This window comes from Pholis gunnellus (genome assembly GCF_910591455.1).
Source record: "Pholis gunnellus genome assembly, chromosome: 14".
NCBI classification, from domain to species: Eukaryota; Metazoa; Chordata; class Actinopteri; order Perciformes; family Pholidae; genus Pholis; species Pholis gunnellus.
This window is the reverse complement of record NC_136541.1, coordinates 1504675-1527604: the sequence shown is the minus strand read 5'-3', so window position 1 is coordinate 1527604 and position 22930 is coordinate 1504675. Positions and strand designations below refer to the sequence as shown.

The 22930-nt window shown below is 42.1% G+C and overlaps 1 protein-coding gene across 1 annotated transcript in view; it reads right to left on the bottom strand.

Moving 5' to 3' along the window:
- Positions 1-22930, bottom strand: part of adcy8 (adenylate cyclase 8 (brain)) — a gene marked incomplete at both ends in the record, with an annotated part of 75372 nt that overhangs the window by 10077 nt on the left and 42365 nt on the right. The window contains 8 exons of the mRNA XM_079172819.1: positions 723-801; positions 2417-2589; positions 3883-3972; positions 6658-6859; positions 8328-8428; positions 11249-11446; positions 20161-20431; positions 21470-21628. Coding sequence (XP_079028945.1) covers positions 723-801; positions 2417-2589; positions 3883-3972; positions 6658-6859; positions 8328-8428; positions 11249-11446; positions 20161-20431; positions 21470-21628 — 1273 coding nt within the window. The remainder of the gene's footprint in view (positions 1-722; positions 802-2416; positions 2590-3882; positions 3973-6657; positions 6860-8327; positions 8429-11248; positions 11447-20160; positions 20432-21469; positions 21629-22930) is intronic.

Below are 22930 nucleotides of genomic sequence, written 5' to 3'. Positions count from 1 at the left end.
TTAAAGGGTCAATCTCTTTGGCTTTCTGTCGGCACACAGCCTGCACATGTTTACCCAAGAGAGCGTTTTCTTCTTCTGCCGTATTTCCTTTATTTGTCTCACAACCCCCCGTTCAACCCCTCGGACAGATTTATCCCAAGATCCACATCGGGAGCCGCCGTCCTGGTTATTCATGTTTTATTTCTTTACTTGAAAACTAATGATAGAGAGAGAAGTAGAGATGTACCAAGTGTTAGCAAATTGCTATTTTCCGCCCGTAGTCCGTGGCAGGTATGTAGAATAATAAAATAATCCGAAAATTAGACAAAAAAGCATAAAAAAATGTGTTTCTTTTGGAGGAGGAGCAGCATTGACAATGTCCAAACATTTAAGAGCACGATTACGTTTCCAGACTGTATCACGCTGCAGTCAGCGACATTACTACAGTGTAGTGTTGACATGTGTTTTAGGAGCATTTTAATATAATAATCTGAATGGTGGTTATGTTTTGGTGATATTTTTGTCAACTGCATTTTGAGATGAACCGGCGGAGGTGAAGATGAACCGGCGGAGGTGAAGATGAACCGGCGGAGGTGAAGATGAACCGGCGGAGGTGAAGATGAACCGGCGGAGGTGAAGATGAACCGGCGGAGGTGAAGATGAACCGGCGGAGGTGAAGATGAACCGGCGGAGGTGAAGATGAACCGGTGGAGGTGAAAGCGTTGGAGCTGGTGTGATCTCACCTGCTGGCCGTGGTAAAACACAGCGAGGAGGAACATGGCCATCAGGAGCAGAGACGTCTCTTTGGTCCCCAGGAAGTTTCTGTTGGAACAAAAAGACGCTCAGCACGAACTCCACCAACAAAGCAAATTCACTTATTTTGTGGTGCACCACCACTGTTTGCTGTTTGCTGTTTTCATTTGGTGAAACATTGTTGCCACTGAAGGCAACTAAATGCCAAGAATTGGTTGCCAATGTCTCAGAATGGTCGTGAATATCGACCTGGCAACCCTTCCTGTCACCCTGACGCTGCTCTGTGTCTTTGTTTTGCTTCGGCTCGTCATGTGACACAGAAATAAATGAAGCACTTTGTAGCTCTGCTTTCTATTTTCCACAGTTTTTGGACATAAACACAATGATCTGATTTTAAATGTTACAATATAACATTTATTTATAATGTACCAGTAAAGACTGCTTCACAAAATATCAAATCTATCCGCAGCAATGTTAGAAACAAACCCAGTCACCATTAGAAGAGCTTTAACAGGAGACTGGACAGAATCAGCTGATGTACATTATTTTACATTATTTTTGGACAGAAACAGATTTTAAACTGAGCAAACTAAACTTCTTCCTCTGCGTATGAATTGAACGTTTTCTAAATAACAGAACACGCGTCATAGTTTCATATTAATGCTACTTTACAACGGAGGAAATGAATTCACAGCATTGTTTTTATATATTTCTGCACAAATAAATAAATATTACAAAAGTCTAAAAGTCTAAAGTCTGGAACTTTCTGCAGTGGCAATCACACAAAGCCGTTCCCTCTTTCCCATCTTGACCTTCTCTCTCGTCTCCCAGAGGCCCATAAATAGATGCAGTGACTCCCGTTCGCTCCCTGTAGAGCTGGTCTGGAGACCTCTGCTTCTTCTTCACAGGTCTTTCATGCTACTGTGCTCAGGAAGCCTTCACTGCAAAGGTCACCGCGCTATCACCGGGAACACACGCCGGATGAGTTCTCTCACATTTGCAACACTTGTGTCCAGAAAAAAAAGGTCAACCTGCCGCGCTTTACTTTAATACACGTATGCTGTTAAGATGAACTCTGCAAGCTGTAAGAAGTTAGTTTCATCTACTCGACTACGTTTCCTGTTGTGGATTGATACATATTCAGGTTAATGTAGTAATGTTTCTCTCTCTTTGTCAATGCATTTATTTATTTTTTCTATTGCAAGTTGTTTTAAAAACATAAAAGTTATTATTATGACATTATTAAAACGTATGCAGCTAATTCTATGAAGTCTGATCAGATCATTAACTGAAGGTGGGTGAACTGTCTGGTGTTTAGGTTCTTGAGTTGCTGGTGGGACAAGAGAACGTCTTGATTGTTGAACCACAAAGTTTCATGACGAGTCTCTGAGAAACGACTGGGGCTCAACCACAGCTTGATTTATCAGGCTGATACTGATAACCATATTTAAGAGAGTGAAAAACTCCAACTAAACTTAACTAGCTACAGATTATCTCTCCACTCTGTTACATATTCCATCTGTGCAGAATGGAGGGAACCGTGGTTCTCTGATTGGGATCCAAGGTTACAATATAACCAGGCGCTACGTGGCCAATGCACATCCGAGCAAACTATGCAGACGCCCGACCAAACGTTACGCTCGCGTGCGATTCGTTAAACCGTCCTCGTTCTAAAAGCACCCACTCTGTGTTGTGGTGGACGGTGTCGTAGCGGATGAACAGGGAGGTGTAGAACGCCTCGGTCAGCAGCGAGTAGATGGCGATCATCACCAGCAGAACCGCCAACTTCAACACCGAGTTGAGACGCAGGAACACGGCACACGTCACCATCGCCAGGACCCCCGTGAACACGAAATACTGGAGAGACAAAGACATTGGTGTTTTAGATCAGTCCTCCACGTCACAGGTCATTCAGAATGGTCCAGACATTCACCTTCCCCTCATAGATGAACCCTGAGCGTCATCGGGTCAACATATTCATCTGTCTGTGATGTTCATCAGCTTCATCTGTGCTTTGTGATTTGTGTGCTAACAACATATGGACATGGCCTCCATCGTTTTTTTCTGACCTCTATATTTTCCGTATTTCGGGACCATCAGAGACTGAACCGAACCCGAACGAACAGAACAAACGTATGCTGAGATATGAAGATAACAGAGAGTTCAGAAGAATCAGTCCAAATGGACTTGGTTTCACTCCGCAGCTTCAGTTTATTATTTTAGTTGTGTGGTTTTATTTTATTTATTGAGGATATTTCTGTATTTCTTTCACGTTCCAATGTCAGAATATTTGTAAGAATTTAAAGTTCATAGCTCTTTGTAAATATGTACCTGCATTATGCTATTATATTACCGTGACATCAGAGGCACAACATGGTCTTAAAATGACAACAATATTGTTTATCTTAATAATCAATACAGAAGCAGCAGATGTGGAGACATCCTGAGTTTTAGTCTCATACATTTCCCACAATGCAACTCAATAGCTTCTTTTTCATGGACAGTTCTTGCCATCTATTAATCTACCCCCCCCCCCCACACACACACACACACACACACACACACACACACACACAGACCCTTTGCTGTTGGAGATTTGTCGTCTCCATGAGGTCACTGTAATGACATCACCATGACATCACCAGTGGTTTTCTCCTCCAGAGCCACAGAGGACGTTAACGATATTGTAGATTTGTGTGAAACCGTGACTTTTAAACGATGTATAAAACATTGGAATAATTATTCTTTTATGTTTGTAAAAGCTGCTCTTAGTTATTCACACACAGGCTCTGCAGACCCTCGGGGAGCCAACGAGGCCGTGACGTGAACATGAAACGAGGAGTCGTGACTCTCCCGAAAGCTCGCAGCTATAGAAACGCGACTCCCTTATTGGGTCCATCAATCAGCTGCTTATTGTGAGAGCAAAATAACGTAATGGATGTTTTCCCCGCGACGTTCTGATGGCTCCATCAGTCGGCGTTGTCTGAAGCGAGACCTCCCTCCGGGTGCCGGCAGACGTCGAGCGGTGTGTTTAATTCTTCACTTTTGCCGCTGTCGCGGAAATGAAAACTGAAAAAAACAAAATAAACAAAACAAGAACACAACAGATGGACCCGACTGCAGAACTCAGACACATGATTGAGTCGGTACCTCTGGGTAGAAGCAGATGTCTGGGATGGAGGCCGACTCGTTGTACGTCTGGTTCCTGAAGGTGTCGGACTTGTCGAAGTCGCACCACAGCTGTGAGAGGAGGGGGGGGGGGGGGGGTAAGATAACGATTAATCAACAGCTGATCTGTTACTGAAGTTGGTCTCCAGCTCACTGTGGAAGCTCTTCACAAACAAAGTCTTTTCAATTTGGCTTCTTTGAAAAAGTGATTAAAAGAACCCGAGTTAAGCTTTAACATTAAAACGACACTGACATGGTGTTTGTGGTATTATTGTTTTTATTTTTTTGTCATTTTAAATGTAAAATGTTTTCCAGTTTTTTTCATCTGTTGACAGTTTTCTTCTCACAACATTTATTTAATTCATCTGTAAAAAGAAGGTTTTCTGTTTCTGCACTTTGAGCAACATAGTCTGTATGAAATGTGCTATAAAACTATTATTATTATTATTTAGCTTTAGTAAAGCACACAATGATGTACTTTAAAAGTTTACACGTCTAAACTTTCCTTTTCTGTGTGTTTATCTGTGGCAGCAGGAGAGAGAGCAGCGTTTGGGTCCTTGTGGATGAAATCATCTCTGCTTCTTGCTTTTTACCTTTAAAGCTTCGCTGAGCGACAGCAAAACGTATTTGCAGGAGCAGATCTGCACAAAGTCACAACATGTTTAGATCCAATGTATCTGCAGCATGTTCGCTGACAACATATTTGATTTGATTTCACGTCTTTATGCTCTTACTGATGCTGAACATCAACGTCTCAGAATGTAAATGGATTATTCAACAGATCAACGAACCACAAAGTTTCTCCTTTTTGAGTTCATCGACAGAAACAAACCTCTCTGTTCGGTTCTGTTCGCTGCTGTAGGATTCGTGGGCTCTTCTCTACTTTTCTTAGACTAACTGATGCTTCGGGGTTTATAATCTGCTTTATGCTATTAGAGACGCTGCAACAGCAAAAGCTAATTATCAGCTCGTCTCATGTTCTTTAGTTCAGGAATGACTTGTGAGGTAGAATCTCTCAGAGAGAAGAAGAAGAGCGCCGGCATACGAGGTAAGAACGGGTCGATGAGCTCGACTTTCACACAAATATGAATAATAAATCCAGTCATTTATTGTTGCCACAACACTGACCAACCGATCACATAATCCTCATTATGTTGACATTCAAACATGAGGAAATATAACGGATCATCTATTAAACTACATTTCAGTTTCACGTCTCCCGCTCTGGTTTGGTGAGGTGTGATTGGTTGTGCTGTGAAGTTGCTTTGGATGTCTTAAAGTTGTGCATTCATCCTTAGACTGCTTGGTTTGTGTTTGTAAAACTAATCTTTCATGGAGACAAGGTTCCATCAATCTCGGCTGAAATAACCACTATTGCTGCTTTATACATGTTGATGTACCAGATATCCCGGGAAGCTAATCTCTGTGGTGTCTGAGTTCACAGCATCCAGAGGCGCTCGCTGAATCATCATCGAGTTCTATTCTCTGTGTGTAGCAAGACACACATCAGCTGTTTACTACAGCTGTATGAACCCAACATCAACTATCAACATGGATGCCAAAATAACTACATAATGACGCTGATTTGTAAAAAATCTGAATTCATGTTTTGTTTGTTTTCTCCGCAAGACGACAAGCAAATAACTCAAAAAGCTTGTTTTCTGACTGGAGTTTAGATCGATCAGTGCAACGCTATGCTAACGTTGTAGCAGTGGTTTCATTTATTATGTAGTATAAGTATATGTAGTATTATTATTATTATGTTGCTGTAATGTCTTTGCTATATTTGATTTTACAGAACTTTGTTATTTTTAAACGTGCTCTATAAAAACATTTGGATTGGATCCAAACCAGCAGTGAATGTGTGTGTGTGTGTGTGTGTGTGTGTGTGTGTGTGTGTGTGTGTGTGTGTGTGTGTGTGTATCAGAGCCTAACTTATCATCTTCCTCTTTGCCACGGGGCTCCATTTAAAACACATCCATGAGCCGAACTGTTCACCGGCTGACGTGTTCCTTCATCACCATCAACACTAGTGTATTTAGACTCAATCCCACATTCAGAGTGAGTTAGAGAGCGGAGGCCTTTACCCACCAGGGGTTTGATAAAGAAATGAAAACTATTCACACCGGCAGCGACGCAAACATACAACAGTTGTGACTCTTGTTCAATGTAAAGGTTTGAATAGATTCTCATCGGCAGAAGACCAACCACAAGGACTTTTATTGTGAAAGGTAAGAACCTTTGTCACGGTTGAAGGAAGTAATAAAGTTAGCTGTCTTGTCCCAGACCTCCGGGTCTGAAAAGTGAAGTCAAAGCTTCACGTGTTAAAGCTGCATTCTCTCTAGTGTCCACCAGGGGGCGACTCCTCTGGTTGTATAGAAGTCTATGAGAAAATGACTCTACTTCTCTCTTGATTTATTACCTCAGTAAACATTGTAAACATGAGTTTATGGTCTCAATCTCTAGTTTCAAGTCTCCTTCACTACACTGCGTCCACTTCTTCCTTAAAGCCTCTGTGTTGTCATTTTAAAACAACTCATAACACTCGGCTACAGTCTTTCTTTTTGTGGCGTAATATTCACAGTAAAAAATACCCGAACGTCAGGAGCAGCATAAAGTCTCAGGATCCTCAGAAGGAAACTTTTCTCGGGGAAACTAGAAACAATGCAAAGTCTAAGTTTGGTGTGTCGACAAATATCAACTCCTGTAAATATTTAGCAAAGCAAACAACAACCTGGAAGAGGAAACTGAACTCACTATGTTGATCATGGCCGCCAGGAAGTTGATGAGGATGGAGATGAAGATGATGACGTTTCTCGCCGCGTAGGTCTCGTTGATCCAGCAGCAGGCTTTGCGCAGGACCAGAGGCAGACACTTGTAGTCCTCCGCCGTCGTGACGAGGACCAGACAGGAATGCAGGACGATGAGGACGGAGAACTGGATCGCCATGGTTACCATCCTGCAGAGACGACAAAAACAGACAGAAATAACAACAATAGAACCGTCGGCTGGGAGACGACGTCCCGTCACATTAGAAACATTTTGATGCAAATCAGAATACAAAAATGTACATTTTTATTTTCTAATCGCATAACTCGATCGATCAACTAGATCCCACAACAAAACCTTATCTGTAAATATTAGATTCAGATGTTCCATATGTTCCATAATACTAACGCTCCTTTAAGCTCGGCCAGATAATTAGTTTTCTTCCGTCAGTGAATATTGAAAGGCTGTTTCTCCTCAAAGATGTGCGTGTATCCACGGTAATAACATTTGTACACCTTGTTATCCCACCAAACTGATCCGACTATTTGGTCAACATCTACACACGAGGCCAGGTTCAGACTGAACGCAGATCTTTTAAATGGCACAATATACATATATATATACACTACCGTTCAAAGGTTTGGGGTCACCCAGACAATTTTGTGTAAATTTTCAGTTTCTTCGCAATTTCTCGCATGGATTAGCTTCATTTCTAAGAACAAGAACAGACGGCGAGTTTCACATGAAAGTTCTCTTTTTCTGGCCATGTTGAGAGTAGAATCCAACCCACACATGTGATGCTCCAGATACTCAACTAGCTCAAAGGAAGGCCAGTTTTATACCTTCTCTCACCAGCATAACTGTTTTCAGCTGTGCTAACATATTTGCACAAGGGTTTTCTAATCATCAGTTAGTCTTCTAAGGCGATTAGAACACTGGAGTGATAGTTGCTGGAAATGGGCCTCTATACACCGATGTAGATATTTCATTAAAACCAGACGTTTCCACCTAGAATAGTCATTAACCACATTAACAATGTATAGAGTGTATTTCTGATTAATTTAATGTTATCTTCATTGAAAGAAACAGTGCTTTTCTTTGAGAAATAAGGACATTTCTAAGTGACCCCAAACTTTTGAACGGTAGTGTATATAAATTTATTTATTTATTATATGCATATTTAAGGGAGTGGAGTGGAAGGGAGTTGCTCTGGGTGGCGCCAAACTAAAGCAAAGCTGTTTCTGCATGAACACGTGTTCAACGCTGGTCAGTGTGTTGCTAACTAGCTACAGCTAACGTCTGTACAGTTGGTTCATAAGTTATTTAGGGGAAGAAAACAAACACTTTGTGGCTCAGATTGATCAAGATTGGCATTCATTTGTTTTTGCATTTTAGAAATAAATGATCTTTGAGAAAACTCATCGAGAACAGATGCTAACCTGGAGGCGAGGTGGGACTTTGTATATGTGAAAATATCGTGTTATTATATTTTAATTGAACATGCTTTCTCCTGTCAGTGCACCGGTGCACGCTTGTGTTTTATAAACCTCTAACATCTGTTGTTGCTTCGTTAGCATATCCAAATTCTCTTTGTGTGTTTGCATGAAGAGAATTGCACGGACTGTCCCCCGTGTTGACAGTCCGTCCTCTCTTTTTACCTGGCAGAGGGAAGCAGGCTTTGGATGGTGGTGATGAAGATGAGTACGATGAAGGCGCACACCAGGTTGGACTTGAAGACCTCGTCCCTCATCTGGGAGTACTGCAGGAGAAGAACAAGAAGAAGAAGAAGAGGAGGTAAGGGGGAAGATGGAGAAAAAAAACAAGTTTTCAGACAAACGGAGAAACAGAAAACGCAACGTTGAAAACACGCCACCGCACACTGTCACGGACACATTCAACGGTTCAACCACAAGCGCTAGAGAGAGACAGGAGCCGGTGGGTTCGCCGTGGGGTTCTGGGGAAGGTGCACAGCCGACAACAACGGAGAGCGCTGCAACAAAATAAGCTAACTGAACGGAGGCGGGAGAGCCTTTTTTGCTCCAATGCGAACTGTTTAGTTGTATATAATTAACTTTATTTAGTTCCGCAAGGTTTTGTAGCGCTAGCAGCTCATCATCAGAGAAGCAGCAACAGCAACAACATACATTTGTGTTCGTAGTCTTCTCTCTAAATCCAGTTCTGAGGTGTTGATGTTTTTGAGAGACTTTCTACTTTTCTTCTACTTCGTTGACTTCACTTTAAAAAAATGACATTAATACAACTGTCAATTCAAAATGGAGATATTATTTATGGGTAAAAAGCATTTCCATCATCCTTGCATTACATGTTAATAGTTTAGCACATTACTGCTAATGCTTGTTTTTTAATGCAGGAACTTTACTTTACATGTATTAGATTTTATTTTTCCATTACAGTAAAAAATTACAGTTTTTTTGTTACTCTTGTTTCCTTCGAGACTAATAAAGTTCTATCTCATCTTATCTTAAAACAATGCATCCCATGTACTTCTACATGCAACCTCCGTTAACGTTAGCGGTTAGCTACGTTATTTAGCCAAATGGGACCGCGCGGCCCACCAGCTGCTAACAGCTAACGTTAACGAGCTCTTTGTTGTTCACAATGTAGAATTATTCGGGACATTTTCTACCGTCAGTCTCCAACACTTAACCCTTTAAGGTATTGTGGGGAAAAAACCAGTTCCATCACATTTTTTGTAATTTTGACATCGACTTGGTAACGTCATATCCGTTCTGGTGACACTCCTAGAGTGTATTTCATTAGTTAACTTGTTATGGAAAACAAAGAAAAACTGTGTTCCTGGCCATGTGTTGAAGCAATGATTCTGCTTTGTGAGAAGACGTACAAATGTTACTAGTTAATAGTTTTCGGTCACTTCACTTGTTTATTATTAGCCGTACTGAGATAAAAGGAACTGGTGTATTATAATAGGAGCATTCACATCTCCTGAATAAAGCCCATGCGCTGATGTAAGACTTTGGACGGATGAGTCACCAGTCTGGACCGACTGCCTGACTCATCTCCATCTTAAGCTCCCCCCCATGACCCCCGCTGCCCCGAACCTCGCTCTGTCTCTTTCTCAAAGGATGCTGGGAAATTAGCAAGAGGAGGCTTCACGTTTCGTCACAACAAGAAACCGAGGGAGTTCCAACAGCAAATCACTGCACATGTACTGAAAACTAATAATAAGGTTCCTGGAGAAGTTTTGAAGATGGAGGTGGGATTAAAGAGGAAAACATAGATGTGGAGGAGGGGGGGGGGGGGGTTAAAAGTTAAAGGTGAGCTTATTTCATGGAATCCCCCAAAAGAAGGAAGAAAGAGGATCAAAAGCTACAGAGTCGTTGCATTCACCAAAGAAAACAAACGCTCAGACACATTTTCTTGGAATAATGTCCTCAATATATCATGATTAAAAGATAATATTCAACATTAAACATGTCAGCAATGCTTTGTTTCTTTAGGGAATGCAATGTGCTCCTGTAAAAAGGGAAAAGAGAAGTAGCTTCTTGTGACTCTTAAAGGGGAACACGTCCACGGTGTTGACTTTCGGTCATGAGTAAACTGAAGGTTCTGTAATCACGTCTCCACTCGTCTACGCTCGCAGAGGAACAAATGCAAGCTCATTCATTTTGTAAAATTTCAGTCAAACTTGATTTGTGGTGTTTACAGTAATTCAACAAAAAAATGAGTATCTTGGATTCATTTATTATTATAATATTTACATATGTGTAATATTATTATTTATTCGTGCACACTAGTATGGAGTCTGAAATGTGGCGACTGAATAATTATACTTCTACGACCTTTCATTAAATCAGTTCATGCATTTTTAAAAGCTACTATGAACGTGAGAATGAAATGTCATTATTGAACAATCGACTTAAATGAATGGAGTTAAAACCATCGTTTGCAGCTTTAAGCTCTGAGAATGTGGATCTTGAAAAAACAAAGTCCTACTTTAAAGTGATTGAGTTTATGCTATTTTGAATGCTACATTAATGAAGTAAGTATTCATTTTCAGAATAATGATTCAATTGGTTTAGTCTTCAAATGATGAAGTGAAAAAGTAAATTGCTAAATCAATTCTCGCAAAATCAATTAAAATAATTTAAATTAGACGTTTTTTAAATTACAAAACAATACAAAATGGACTAAAGCAACCAATAAACTGTGAGATATGAAAGGTAGGTAGACAGTAAATGAAATAACAACACGTCAAATTTAAGCGATGAAAAAGGAAACAGGATTATTAACTGGCAAATTGATCTACCTTTTTTTCTAGTAAATTTGAAATTGTTATCTGACTGTAATTTAAAATAGTGAGTCCATAATGGATCTGGTGGCACACTTCAGACTCCATACACTGGACTACTAATACAAAACAAAAGTAAAAGTTGGTTTTATTAGCGATACCACGATAATAAATCAAGTACCTTTAGCTTACTCATGGAAGGGAAAAAAACAATAGTTGGTTCTGGTTTTGCTTCTGAAAATCTAAGAATAGAACGTGAGGAGGGAGAGAGAAAGAAGGACACAGTGATCTGTCTGAAACCCCAGCTACCTTCTCTTCCAGGCTGGAGTCTTTAAACATCAGTGAGAAAGGCTTCATATGCTCTCTTCTCAACTTATCGCCACTCCGTAAGTCGATGGCGCTCTCTATTCGCGTGTTAATTTCCTCGGGACCAGAGTGGACATGCAAAGCTTGTGCGAGATGGTTTGGAAGCAGATTTATCGAATTTCTCGTTAGGGCAGCCAGAGTCTAAGGGGGGAAGCACATGCACATAGAATGAACCTGCTTGTCCTCTTTGGTTTCATTCAAGTTACAAATGAAAGAGAACAGACACACAGTTACGTTCATTGCATTCACAAAAAAAAGAAAACAATCAAGGAAAAAGGGAAGACCACAATGCAACGTCATGCATCTCTCTCTCTCGTTCACAGTTAGCGGTGGCAAAGCTTGAAACTCTGCACACGGCTGTGATCGTAAAGGGGGAAGGACTGAGAATGAAAACACACAAAACAGATGAAAATGAAAAGAAACAAAAACACAGCTGAGAGAAGAGTTGCAGAACATCAGGAGAAATGCACCAAATGCAATGAATAGAAATGAGGATGAGCAAATAATCTTATTATAGACTGGATCCTCCAATAAAACAAAAAAAGAATTCAACCTCCAAAACATTTTGAAACAAACTCTTAAAGTGCAGGATGTCCTCAACCAGGGCAACCTCGCATGACATTATGCAACACTGTAAAAAGTCATTGAACGACAAAAGGTTCTTTGGTTTACAAGGTTCTAATTTAACACTTCATCACTTCCCGTCTCGCTTCATATTCTCTCTGAGAGGAACACAAACTGAAGGTCCTAACCTTCCACACCGATGGTCTGGCATGTGCACCTTTAGTCCATTACGTACCCCAATGTAAAGCTAAACAGACACAGGGAGAGGAGCCTAATGTGATTGGCTTGTTGAATCACATGTTGTTCTGATCTAGACAAGCCCACAAAAAGCTGACTGTGTCCCCTTTAAGAACTCTGGTGCGGTCCTACGATGCGCTGCGTTCTGAGGCGAGTCCGGGCGAGGCTCCTGTGCGTCACTGAGAAGCTCTTGAGGTAGAAGTGGTGGAGGTCCCTCGTAAAGGGTCACACTCGTTTCCTCAGAGGCGCTGACGTTAGCGCTCCACCACTCGCTGTGAGCTAAAGCAGCCTGCGTGGCTACTTTGGACAAATGAGCCCTTTTGGAGTGTCGGAGCCCACGCTGAGCCGTCGGCCATTAAAGTCCTTCTGAGAGGAAAAGGGTGACGATGGACGAAGTGTGTGATATTCAATACAGTCTCTCTAAGACTTCACCTCGTCTCGCTTAATTCAACATGTGAGATCATCACTGAGATCATTAAAAGTGGGTTTATTTTATCAGCCAGGGACGTTCAGACTACCACAGTCCGTCTTTACACCTGGAGATTATAACTGACTGCAACCTGTAGGTTTATCAGACAAATGCGTCACAAATCACACGTGAAGCGCAGCATTTATCAACGTCAGCTGAGAGATTCTCACATATATGACAACCAACCAGATAACAATCAACACAATATCTATAATATAGACTAGAAAAGTCCTGCCTGGCTACTAGAGTATGAACTAAAAGCAAATTGGCCATTTTTGCTGTGGAAACACAGCAAAGATAAGGGAGAGGGAGCTGGGACTCGACTAAACCTCTGTTGCATATGAATGGGGATGCGTGGCCTGTTTGTCAAATCATTAACATATCTAGAGGAGCCAGAGAAAACACACAAGCTCCATTATAATGAAGACAATCAGTATTCAGTGGAATCGGATGACCTCCATTATGTGTTCATGACATGTGGACCTTATAATCAGTTTATTTTGGGACGATGTCAGCTCACTTCTGTGGAGAATACAGTGTTATTATGTGTGAATGTAGCTGTTTTTAATCAGAGATCTGCAACCTCAACCGAGCCTGAAGGGCTCATTTCAATAACCACGCTAGTTCTGGTTCAAGCGTGAAATATAAATGTTGCTATTGAAAATGTCAGTAAAAGAATATTAATGTTGAAGTCATTATGTAACATGCTGACAGTTCTGATCCTTCAGCCCTCCTGATTTGAGTTTTTATTTATTAAGCAGTTGCTTATTGTTTATTGATTTGTTTTGTTTTGGGGAGATTTTTTTCTGTGAAGAGATGATTGGTTAACCAATGTCTGTTGAGAGCAGGCGGCAACCTCCGATTCTCAAAAGTGAAGTCAAAGCTTCACGTGTATGTGTTAAACCTGCATTCTCTCTAGTGACCACCAGGGGGCGACTCCTCTGGTTGTATAGAAGTCTATGAGAAAATGACTCTACTTCTCTCTTGATTTATTACCTCAGTAAACATTGTAAACATGAGTTTATGGTCTCAATCTCTAGTTTCAAGTCTTCTTCAATACAGCATGATGTTCATTTAGTAAATGATGGTCCATTTAGAGTCACACAGACCATAAAGCAGGGGATGCTTTAGGGCGGGGCTACACGGTGATTGACAGGTCTCTACGTCGCTCCTCCTCAGTCCAGATATGGCCACTTCCTGTTCCCTGGTTGCTAAAAACAAGATGGCGACGGCCAAAAGCCAAACTTGTTTGAGGTTTGAACGTTTCCTGTCTTAATATTAAGGTTGCGTATTGGCAAGAATACGATACGTATCATTATAAAAACTGTCTCTCTAATTATACATCATTATATCTTCTTTGTTTAATCCATAAAACACAAACAAAAGTAGAGTTGTGCTCGTCCACAGTGGAGTGGAGTGGAATGAATCAGGAAAACATGTGAGGCCCCTGCAGTGAGCTCTATGGGCCTTATTTTGAAATGTTTCACCAACAATAAACATCACAAGCTCCACGTGTATACATTCAGCATGCACACCCAGCACACGTCAGGTTCATCAAAGGGCATTTTAGGGGAAAGTAGGTCGGAGACCATTGACTTGAATCAGAAGACTAAATAATTGCCGAAATGCTTTGAACGTCACACACTGATTATTAATGATCAGTAGCTGAGGACGGATTTTTGTTTTGTTTCTTCTCCGTTGAGAAATGCAACTTGTACGGACGACACGCAAGACACAGACCATGTACACCGTCCACGTACAAAGAAACAATAGTTTGCATCGCGTGACTATTTTCCGACCTGCCATGATAACATGATGATAAATATAAACTTCACCCTGGTAAGTAATCCTGACACGTCTTCTATCTGGGATGTCAGCTGTGTAACATGCTTTGTACTGGACTCCTTGTTGAGACCAGCATGCTGTGACACAGATCAAAGAAAAGAGGGTGCAACTCTATAGCACGAAGGTGGATCTAATACTCCAAAGGCCACTTAATAACCTCAACAAGGTCCCAGCCCTCAGCCATCCACTCCAGACACGAGGGCTCAGGGGGACGGTTGCCAGCGTTATGAGCCGGGCGGCCATGATTGTTTTTGGCGTGCACGTCCCTGAGGAAGCACGCAGCCTAAAGGGCACATGCTTCCATCTCTTGACATTTCTCTGTGGTTTCGGTGTGATGCTTCTCTGAGCAGTGGTTGGCTGTACGGGGGGGCAGTATGGGGTTACATGTATGATGTACGTATTAATAACACAACATATTTGTCTCGCGGAAATGCCATCATGTGATGCCGGGAAAAGGGCAAGTGGAGCTTGGCTCGCAGTGTGAGCACACACAGTAATGTTTTTCATGTGCCGGGTGTCTCACATGTGCGGTAGTGTGACGGATTAACTCGTACTTTAGAGCCAGGAAGTATAATTCACTGCAACAGGACTTGTTTGGAACCGGTGCTCTTCAAAGGATCAGAGCAGGCTGTTACGTAAACCACCAGAACACGCTCCGGGGCAAATGGAGGATCTGGATCAGCGCTGTAGTACGAGGTGAAATGTCTTGACAACCGTCGGACAGATTGCCTTGAACCTTTGTACATATGAAGGAATCCTGATGAAGTTGTTGATCCCCTGACTCATCATGAGGCATTACCAATATTTTCACTTGAGTTTCCATCAGCCTCAACTGTTCAAATGAGATTATTTCTAAGGTCGGCCCACTGATGGTAAAAACCTTATTTTGTTTTTGCACCAGAAAGACTTGCAGACAGGCTGGTCAAAATATATATGATGCTCAACCAGAGATTATCATGTGGGGTTAAAGCGGAAGAATATGTTTTCAGGTACAACATGTCAAGTGCTAATGGGCATGCTAATGGTAGCATTCAGAGCTGACGTTTACAAATGAAGGTTCAGCCAAATGATACAATGTAGAGGCAACCAAAAGACACATTTCAAACTTTAGACTTTTGTATTTTCAAACTCTCTCTCTGTGCTGTACCTGTTAAATAGGGTGATTGCTACGAACCTCGTGTTTACTGTCTACGTATAGTGCTTCTGTCTCGAGCATCGAGCAGCACAGGATAAACCTTCTGTGGAGCGAGTCGGTTTCCTCTGATATGTGTGAGTATTAATGATCTATTTTCACTGATGATTCATAAGTGTATCCTAAATGGTTTGTATGATGGATTACGAACTCGTGTCAATTTCTGCTCGCTGCATGCAGACAGTCTTTTTAAAATAAACTTCCGCCTTCACAGGAAACAACGTAGTTATGTTTAGACAACAAACCTAGTTAGGTTGAGGAAAAGATGGGTGTTTGTGAAAAAAACAACTAGAAAATAAATCCTCGCTGCCTTCTGAGGAGTAACTTAATATCACACTGTTGTACGAGGATGCGTTGAGTCGTGCTGTGGCCTTCGTTGTGATCCATCTTTTATGTGATCGGGCAAACGGAGGCAGAGTGAAATAGTGTCGGGGGGGAGCCGCCATGTGCTCCAGACATTTAAACATTTAACACGTTTTCTCCAGCAGACACAAAAGCAGACGTCTCACAAAGCAGCAGCGACTCAGACGAACCGACCGAGAACAGAAACGTGAGCCGATGAGTTGGCCTAGATTTCACAGCGCACAGACACAGAATAACCGGGTCTTCTGAGGAAACACGCAAACATCCCTTTTTGAGGTCAAAAGCACTGTGACAGCGCCGTGCATCATGGGAGCCAGCAGGCACACAGCGGAGCGTGAAAGAGGTAAAGACAGAGCCACTCAGCCGGGCTGTTCTCAGGGCTCGTCTTCCATGATTTCAGACCCGGCGCCGCTTGAATCTTCTGGGTTTGATCGTGACAATCAGTCCTGGATGGATGATCGTTCCCACGAACGCAGTGACGGACAGGATAAAAGGCCATTCCTTCAGCGACTATCAGTGGACTTCACAATAAAAAGAGATAGCGGTTGGCCTCAGATCCAAATACTGTTTTTTAATGGCGGTTTATCAGAGCTGTTCATGCAGCGACCTGATGGATCACCCGTCATTACTCTGTATCACATGTCTGCAACCAGCCGTTTACACTTAATGGATTAAGTCCATGTCCATAAATGGTACTGTCTGAATAAAAGCACTCACATTCAGATGATTTATAAGAACAATCACCAACTTCAGCTTCAACATGAAAGTAAATCATTAACATTGATAATTGTTAGTGAACGTGTTCGTATAAAGATGGACGTACAAATGAAAAGAATTAATCTGCAAAAATGTTGATCATCTATGATCAAAGATGCCAAACATTCTCCCACTTCTTAAAAGCTTTACTGTGAATAGAACAGAACAAATATCAATAGATTCATCTCCAGTGAAACAAAGGGTTCGCTTCACCATAACATTTATTATCATCTCCAGGAGATTATGTATGCGGGCGTATGTGTGCATCTCTTTGTCTTTCCACAGCTAATCTCGCATGATGGATCCATCAGCCACACTTTTGTTTGTGCTCATTCATGTTTGAATGCTCGAGGAGCTCTCGTGGTTGCAATGATTCACGCTTCATTTCATACATTCTATAAAATGGAAGTTAAAGCATATGTGTTAAACTTATATTGTGTTCACGCCAAACACAATGCAAACTTTTAGCGAAGGCGAGGTTACACACAAAGTCAATGCAAAGACGAAAAAAAGACGCCAATTCCCGCCGGGTCGTTTTCGTAGAAATTTGGAAATTGGAGACATTTTTAAATGAAAATCACAGAGCGCTAACAGAGGATGTTATGAAGCAACGACACAACGACGTTTCTGGGACGTCCGCAAGAAGTACAGAGCAGCACTAGTGGTTATTTCGCCCACGGCTAATGAAATGTTGTCTACACGGAGGTAAACGTCATTCACGGTTACAGACCACGCAGTGCTTTTGGGTTCCACTGCGGTGACACTCCATTTCATAATTTAACAAAAATAAATGACTCGCTCTCCCTCTCTTTCTGTCTGACTGACGCAGCCTAATATTCTACCTCGTCCTCGAATCCAGTGATGCTGAAAACTGAATCAGACTAACAGGACGGGAGGACGGGGACCCGGAGGACGGAATAACCGCCGAAGAGGGAGAAGTTCAGCTCGAGCAGACGACATAAAAGACACTTCAAACCTCCTCCGAGAGTCCTTTGATATGCAAAGAGACAATCTTTGGAATGACGGTGCTGACAGGCTTTCATTGTGACCGAAAACAAAGAAGTGGCACTTGTCACAAAGAAAAAAAAAACATTCCCCCTAAATCCAAACGCACGGTTACATCAAATGCTATGAGCTCCTGTCAGGCCGGCACATCCTCGTATATACACAGGAGGTAACGAAGAGTTCACTGTTAGCTCACGGCTGCAGGAGATGAAACAAAGACACTGTGGCTCTGCACTTTCGTCACGCGTATTTCACAGCTTTATCATCTTATTTTGTAATTATTCTAATGCAGCGAACACATTATTGAATGCATTTATTCATCTGTGGGTTGGAGTATAACGTGTTTGCATTGAATTAACTTGGTAAACAAGATAAATGTTGATTAATTGACACACTATAAACTCTTCCAATATTCCCCCGAAAGCATTATGCTGCAATGTTCAGTGTTTAACAAGCTCAGTATCCATACGACACGTATACCGTAATATCAGAAATAAACTCACTGAAGGCTACCGCTCCAGATCTTTGAGTCTCACATCTACATGAACATCTCCAGTACACGACCCAGGGCTTTATAACCACCTGCCAACGTATCTGACATGATATTCCGGAGCTAATTGATCTCGCTCCCTGCAGCGGATGTTCCTGGTGTGCCGTGGTGACGTTAAACCAGCCCGGAAGAGAAGCAGCAGGTTGTAGAAAAGTCACCGGTTTTGCTTCTGGTAGGAGGAACATTTAGTCCTTGGCCAGGCGGCGTGTTATGTTTTTGGCACTCGGCGTCCGCCATCAGGGCAGGACGCAACAGCTCGTCCCCTCGGTCCAATCTGGGGATGCAAATGTGGCCTGAATATTCAGCGTATTATACCCCCCCCCCCCAAACTGTTATGTGTGATGACATATCTGAGCGGAAGTGTGTGTGTGTGTGTGTGTGTGTGTGTGTGGAACGAATCCCAGGAGAGTGAATAAACCCTGAACCACTTCTACGTCGTGGAGAACGTCCTGGTCTTTGCCAGCTTTGGGTCTTGTTGGGTTTTCATCCATCTATTCTGTTCTCCATGTAATAAATGTATTTACACATAATCCTTCAAGATCAGAGTTGGGGTTAATTTCCGTACTGGAGGTCCGGTCTGGTGTACGAATTGATGAAAACCTGCTGAACCGGCATCTGTCCAGGCTGGTCTCGTTCAGAATTCGTAGCTATACATACAAGAAAATAATGCGTATAATAATTCGTAGATAATCCACAAAATGATTTCCTACGTTATCCACGTAATCCCGAACGAGGAAGTCTAAAGACCACAAAAGCACACACAGGGTGGACGGGTCCCTTTCAGAACACATGACCGATAGCTGATTGATTCATCGATATAGTTTTAGCCCAATTCAACATCATCTGCATAGAAAGCTCTCCCATTAAAGCGATTATTCCCACGAGGGGCCGCATGTACAAGGAATGCAGAACATGAAAGAACCCAGAAATGAACCATCAAACCACGAGTCAGAGTAGCAGCAGAGGACACGTAGTGAGGACTAATCAATGCTTTCACTGTAACTTTCAGTCGCGGGTCAATGCAAGAATCTTCGGGCCAAACGCAGCACAAAGACTCTCTTTAAAAGGGAAGTTTCTCTGGTATGAACCATCACAACATTTGCCTTTATGTGCACATAGCTAATTAGACATGGTTGGGGATGTTTGAGTCGCCACTCTACAGATCCACATTCACATCCTTTCCTTCACACGTTACTGTATGTGAGCATTAAATAAAAAGCCGGCAGGCTAGACTTTAAGAAATGACTCAATGTTTCAAAGAATGGATTCAGTTTGCTGGCGGCTTCATGGCGGGTATAATGAACTGGCTTCTCCCTCCCTCCCTCCCTCCCGCCATAAAGAAGCCTGAAGTGCTTTCTCCAAAAACCAACCATCTCAGACAAAACACCCAAAATGTCAACGTGACACCTCCGGGTGCTGATTTGTTGTCAAAAAGGCAAACAGGAACGCAGACACATGAAGAGGGGATGAAGAGGCTGTTTTAATGTTGCCACACAATCAGTAGCTCATCATCCTCACAGACAGGCAGGCTGACACACAGCGACGCGTTACCACACAAACGCAATCTCTCCGCAGAAAGCCGTCCACTTATTCCCAGGAACAAAGAAACAAAAAGGCAAAACAACCAACAAACAGGCGACACATGCACTGCAAAAAAACATCCATCTTCAGATCATCCTGCAGTGAGGCTTAAAGTCTACAAAATAAGATTATTTTATTTGACAAACAGCTCAACTGTCCCGGTAGAAGTTACCCCCACAATATAAACAGTTTAATCCACAATTGCAGAACAAGTTTTCTGTTAAGATAGACATTTTCTTCACAGTGTGATGGAGTGCACTATGACTTGAGTTACGAGCAGCGGCGGGACTTACGTTCTGCTTCCCGACGATGTTGTCGAAGGGAAGCTCTGGGCTCCAGGACGCCTCGTTGAAGGTGGTGCTGCTGGCCCGGCGGTCGACCGAACTGGCCGACTCCTTCATGATGTCCTCCGGCAGGCTGAGCATGCTCTCCTCCGGCTGCTTGATAAGGTAGGTCTCGATGTTGTGGCGGCGGAGGAAGTCGTTGCGGTCCTTCCCGTGGCCCTCCTCCACCTCGTAGTCGCCGTTCAAACAGTCCAGAGCTGCTTTGGAGATGTGAATCCTCCTGGAAAACGATGACGGGAAGATTTCAGTCAGAGTTAATCAGGCATATTTTTAAATCTTGCTTTAAAGCTGCAATACGTGAATTATTTTGGCTACTAGGGGGCAGAATAACTCCACAACAAGCTGACTGACACACGTTAGGCATTGAACTACAATGGTTAAGGTTGGGCATTGAACTACAATGGTTAAGGTTAAGCATTGAACTACAATGGTTAAGGTTAGGCATTGAACTACAATGGTTAAGGTTAAGCATTGAACTACAATGGTTAAGGTTGGGCATTGAACTACAATGGTTAAGGTTAGGCATTGAACTACAATGGTTAAGGTTAGGCATTGAACTACAATGGTTAAGGTTGGGCATTGAACTACAATGGTTAAGGTTAAGCATTGAACTACAATGGTTAAGGTTAGGCATTGAACTACAATGGTTAAGGTTAGGCATTGAACTACAATGGTTAAGGTTAAGCATTGAACTACAATGGTTAAGGTTAGGCATTGAACTACAATGGTTAAGGTTAGGCATTGAACTACAATGGTTAAGGTTAGGCATTGAACTACAATGGTTAAGGTTGGGCATTGAACTACAATGGTTAAGGTTAGGCATTGAACTACAATGGTTAAGGTTAGGCATTGAACTACAATGGTTAAGGTTGGGCATTGAACTACAATGGTTAAGGTTAAGCATTGAACTACAATGGTTAAGGTTAGGCATTGAACTACAATGGTTAAGGTTGGGCATTGAACTACAATGGTTAAGGTTGGGCATTGAACTACAATGGTTAAGGTTGGGCATTGAACTACAATGGTTAAGGTTAGGCATTGAACTACAATGGTTAAGGTTAAGCATTGAACTACAATGGTTAAGGTTAAGCATTGACCATCTAGACGTGACCGTCACCACAACCAAGATATCTGTGGTGCAATGCTGGCCGTGCACCTTTGCTGCATATCATTTAGCTGTCTCTCTCACCATGTTTCTTCTCTGTTTAAAGGTTAAATACCCCGCTCTGAAAGTCTTAAATCTTTTGGGTTTTCTCACCCTGGGATCCCTCCAGACTCCAGCTTGTTGGCGATGTCCACGTCCCAGGACCAGACGTCAAACTGCCACTTCCTGAGTCCCAACACACCACACAGCACGGAGCCCGAGTGGATCCCAATACGCATGTCGATGTCGTGTTTCGTACGGGATCTCACATATCTGGAAGAAATAAAAGAAATCAACATCAGAAGGATCAAAGCTATATTTCTTACAACAGACATTACATTTTTACTTAGGTTTAGTGCCTTGCTCAAGGACAGCTGGACAAGAAGCTGAACCACCAACCCTGCGATTAATAGCCAACCTGCTCTTCCTGCAGCTTCATTATGATTGATAATTCATTATAAATTAGTCATAATTGGTATAAAATATGCAAAGACACTGATGTGGTCCTTTAAATTGAATACAACTAATAATAGGGTTTAATCTTGTAATTAAAATGAATCTTTAAATTGTTAAAGTAATGTATGAACGTGAAAGTAAATATTTAATAATGAACATGTATATTTTAGTGCAGTATAATAAATGTATGTATTTAGTTTGTTTCTTTGGGCAGATGTTTGGCTTTCCGTCTATTTCAGGGGTAACTTTAGGTCACTGTGGATTAATTCAGCAAATGAATATCCATGAAAATTGACCTTTTCAGAAACAGAACACAGATAGCACTGACAGAAAAACATTGTTCATTAATTCACCAAGAAATGAGCACGACACATTTCACGCGTATCAGCGAGCCCGACACAAACAGGTGGAAAACATTTTCAGCAGGCTTTTCACACTCATTAATACATTTGTTTCTCATTTCATACGTTATTATCCCCAAACACAATAAAAGCAGAATGAACTGGAGCTGATCAAATTCCGTGAAGAGCAAAACGGGGCTGTCCCGCCCATCCCTGCCTCGCGGCCTCATTTCATGCTTCATGAAAGAAGCACGAATGCGAGGTGAAAGGCATCCTGGGAGTTTGGTGACAGGTGCTTGAAGTCAGTCGACTGCCGATGACACCAGAGGCTAGCAATTAAGTCAGACAAACTGCAGTTAGTCATGACGATGATAATGATGATGATACTTAATTGACTCAGCGGGGAAGTTCGTCACCTCCCTGTGGAGGTCAGAGGTCAGCACCACGACCGACGCTAACTACATATGAGGCTCTTCATCGACCGGATAAGAATCGCTATCGGTCTCAATTCACCAGCACTCTTCCTCTTTAGTCACTATGACAATCATCAAAATACATTCACTTTACCTTCAGTAGCTAGCATAACAAAGAAGTGCTAACACTACTTCATGACGCGCTAACTCACTCTGCTAATGTTAGCTCCACAAGTTTTTACGTAGAAATGTAACGTTTTGGAAACTTATGTCTCTTTCTAACCTCTCTGCGTAACGAGTATCACTATCACGCAACGTTTAAAAACCATTGATGAGAGTCTACGGAGCAGACGCTGGACCCTGGT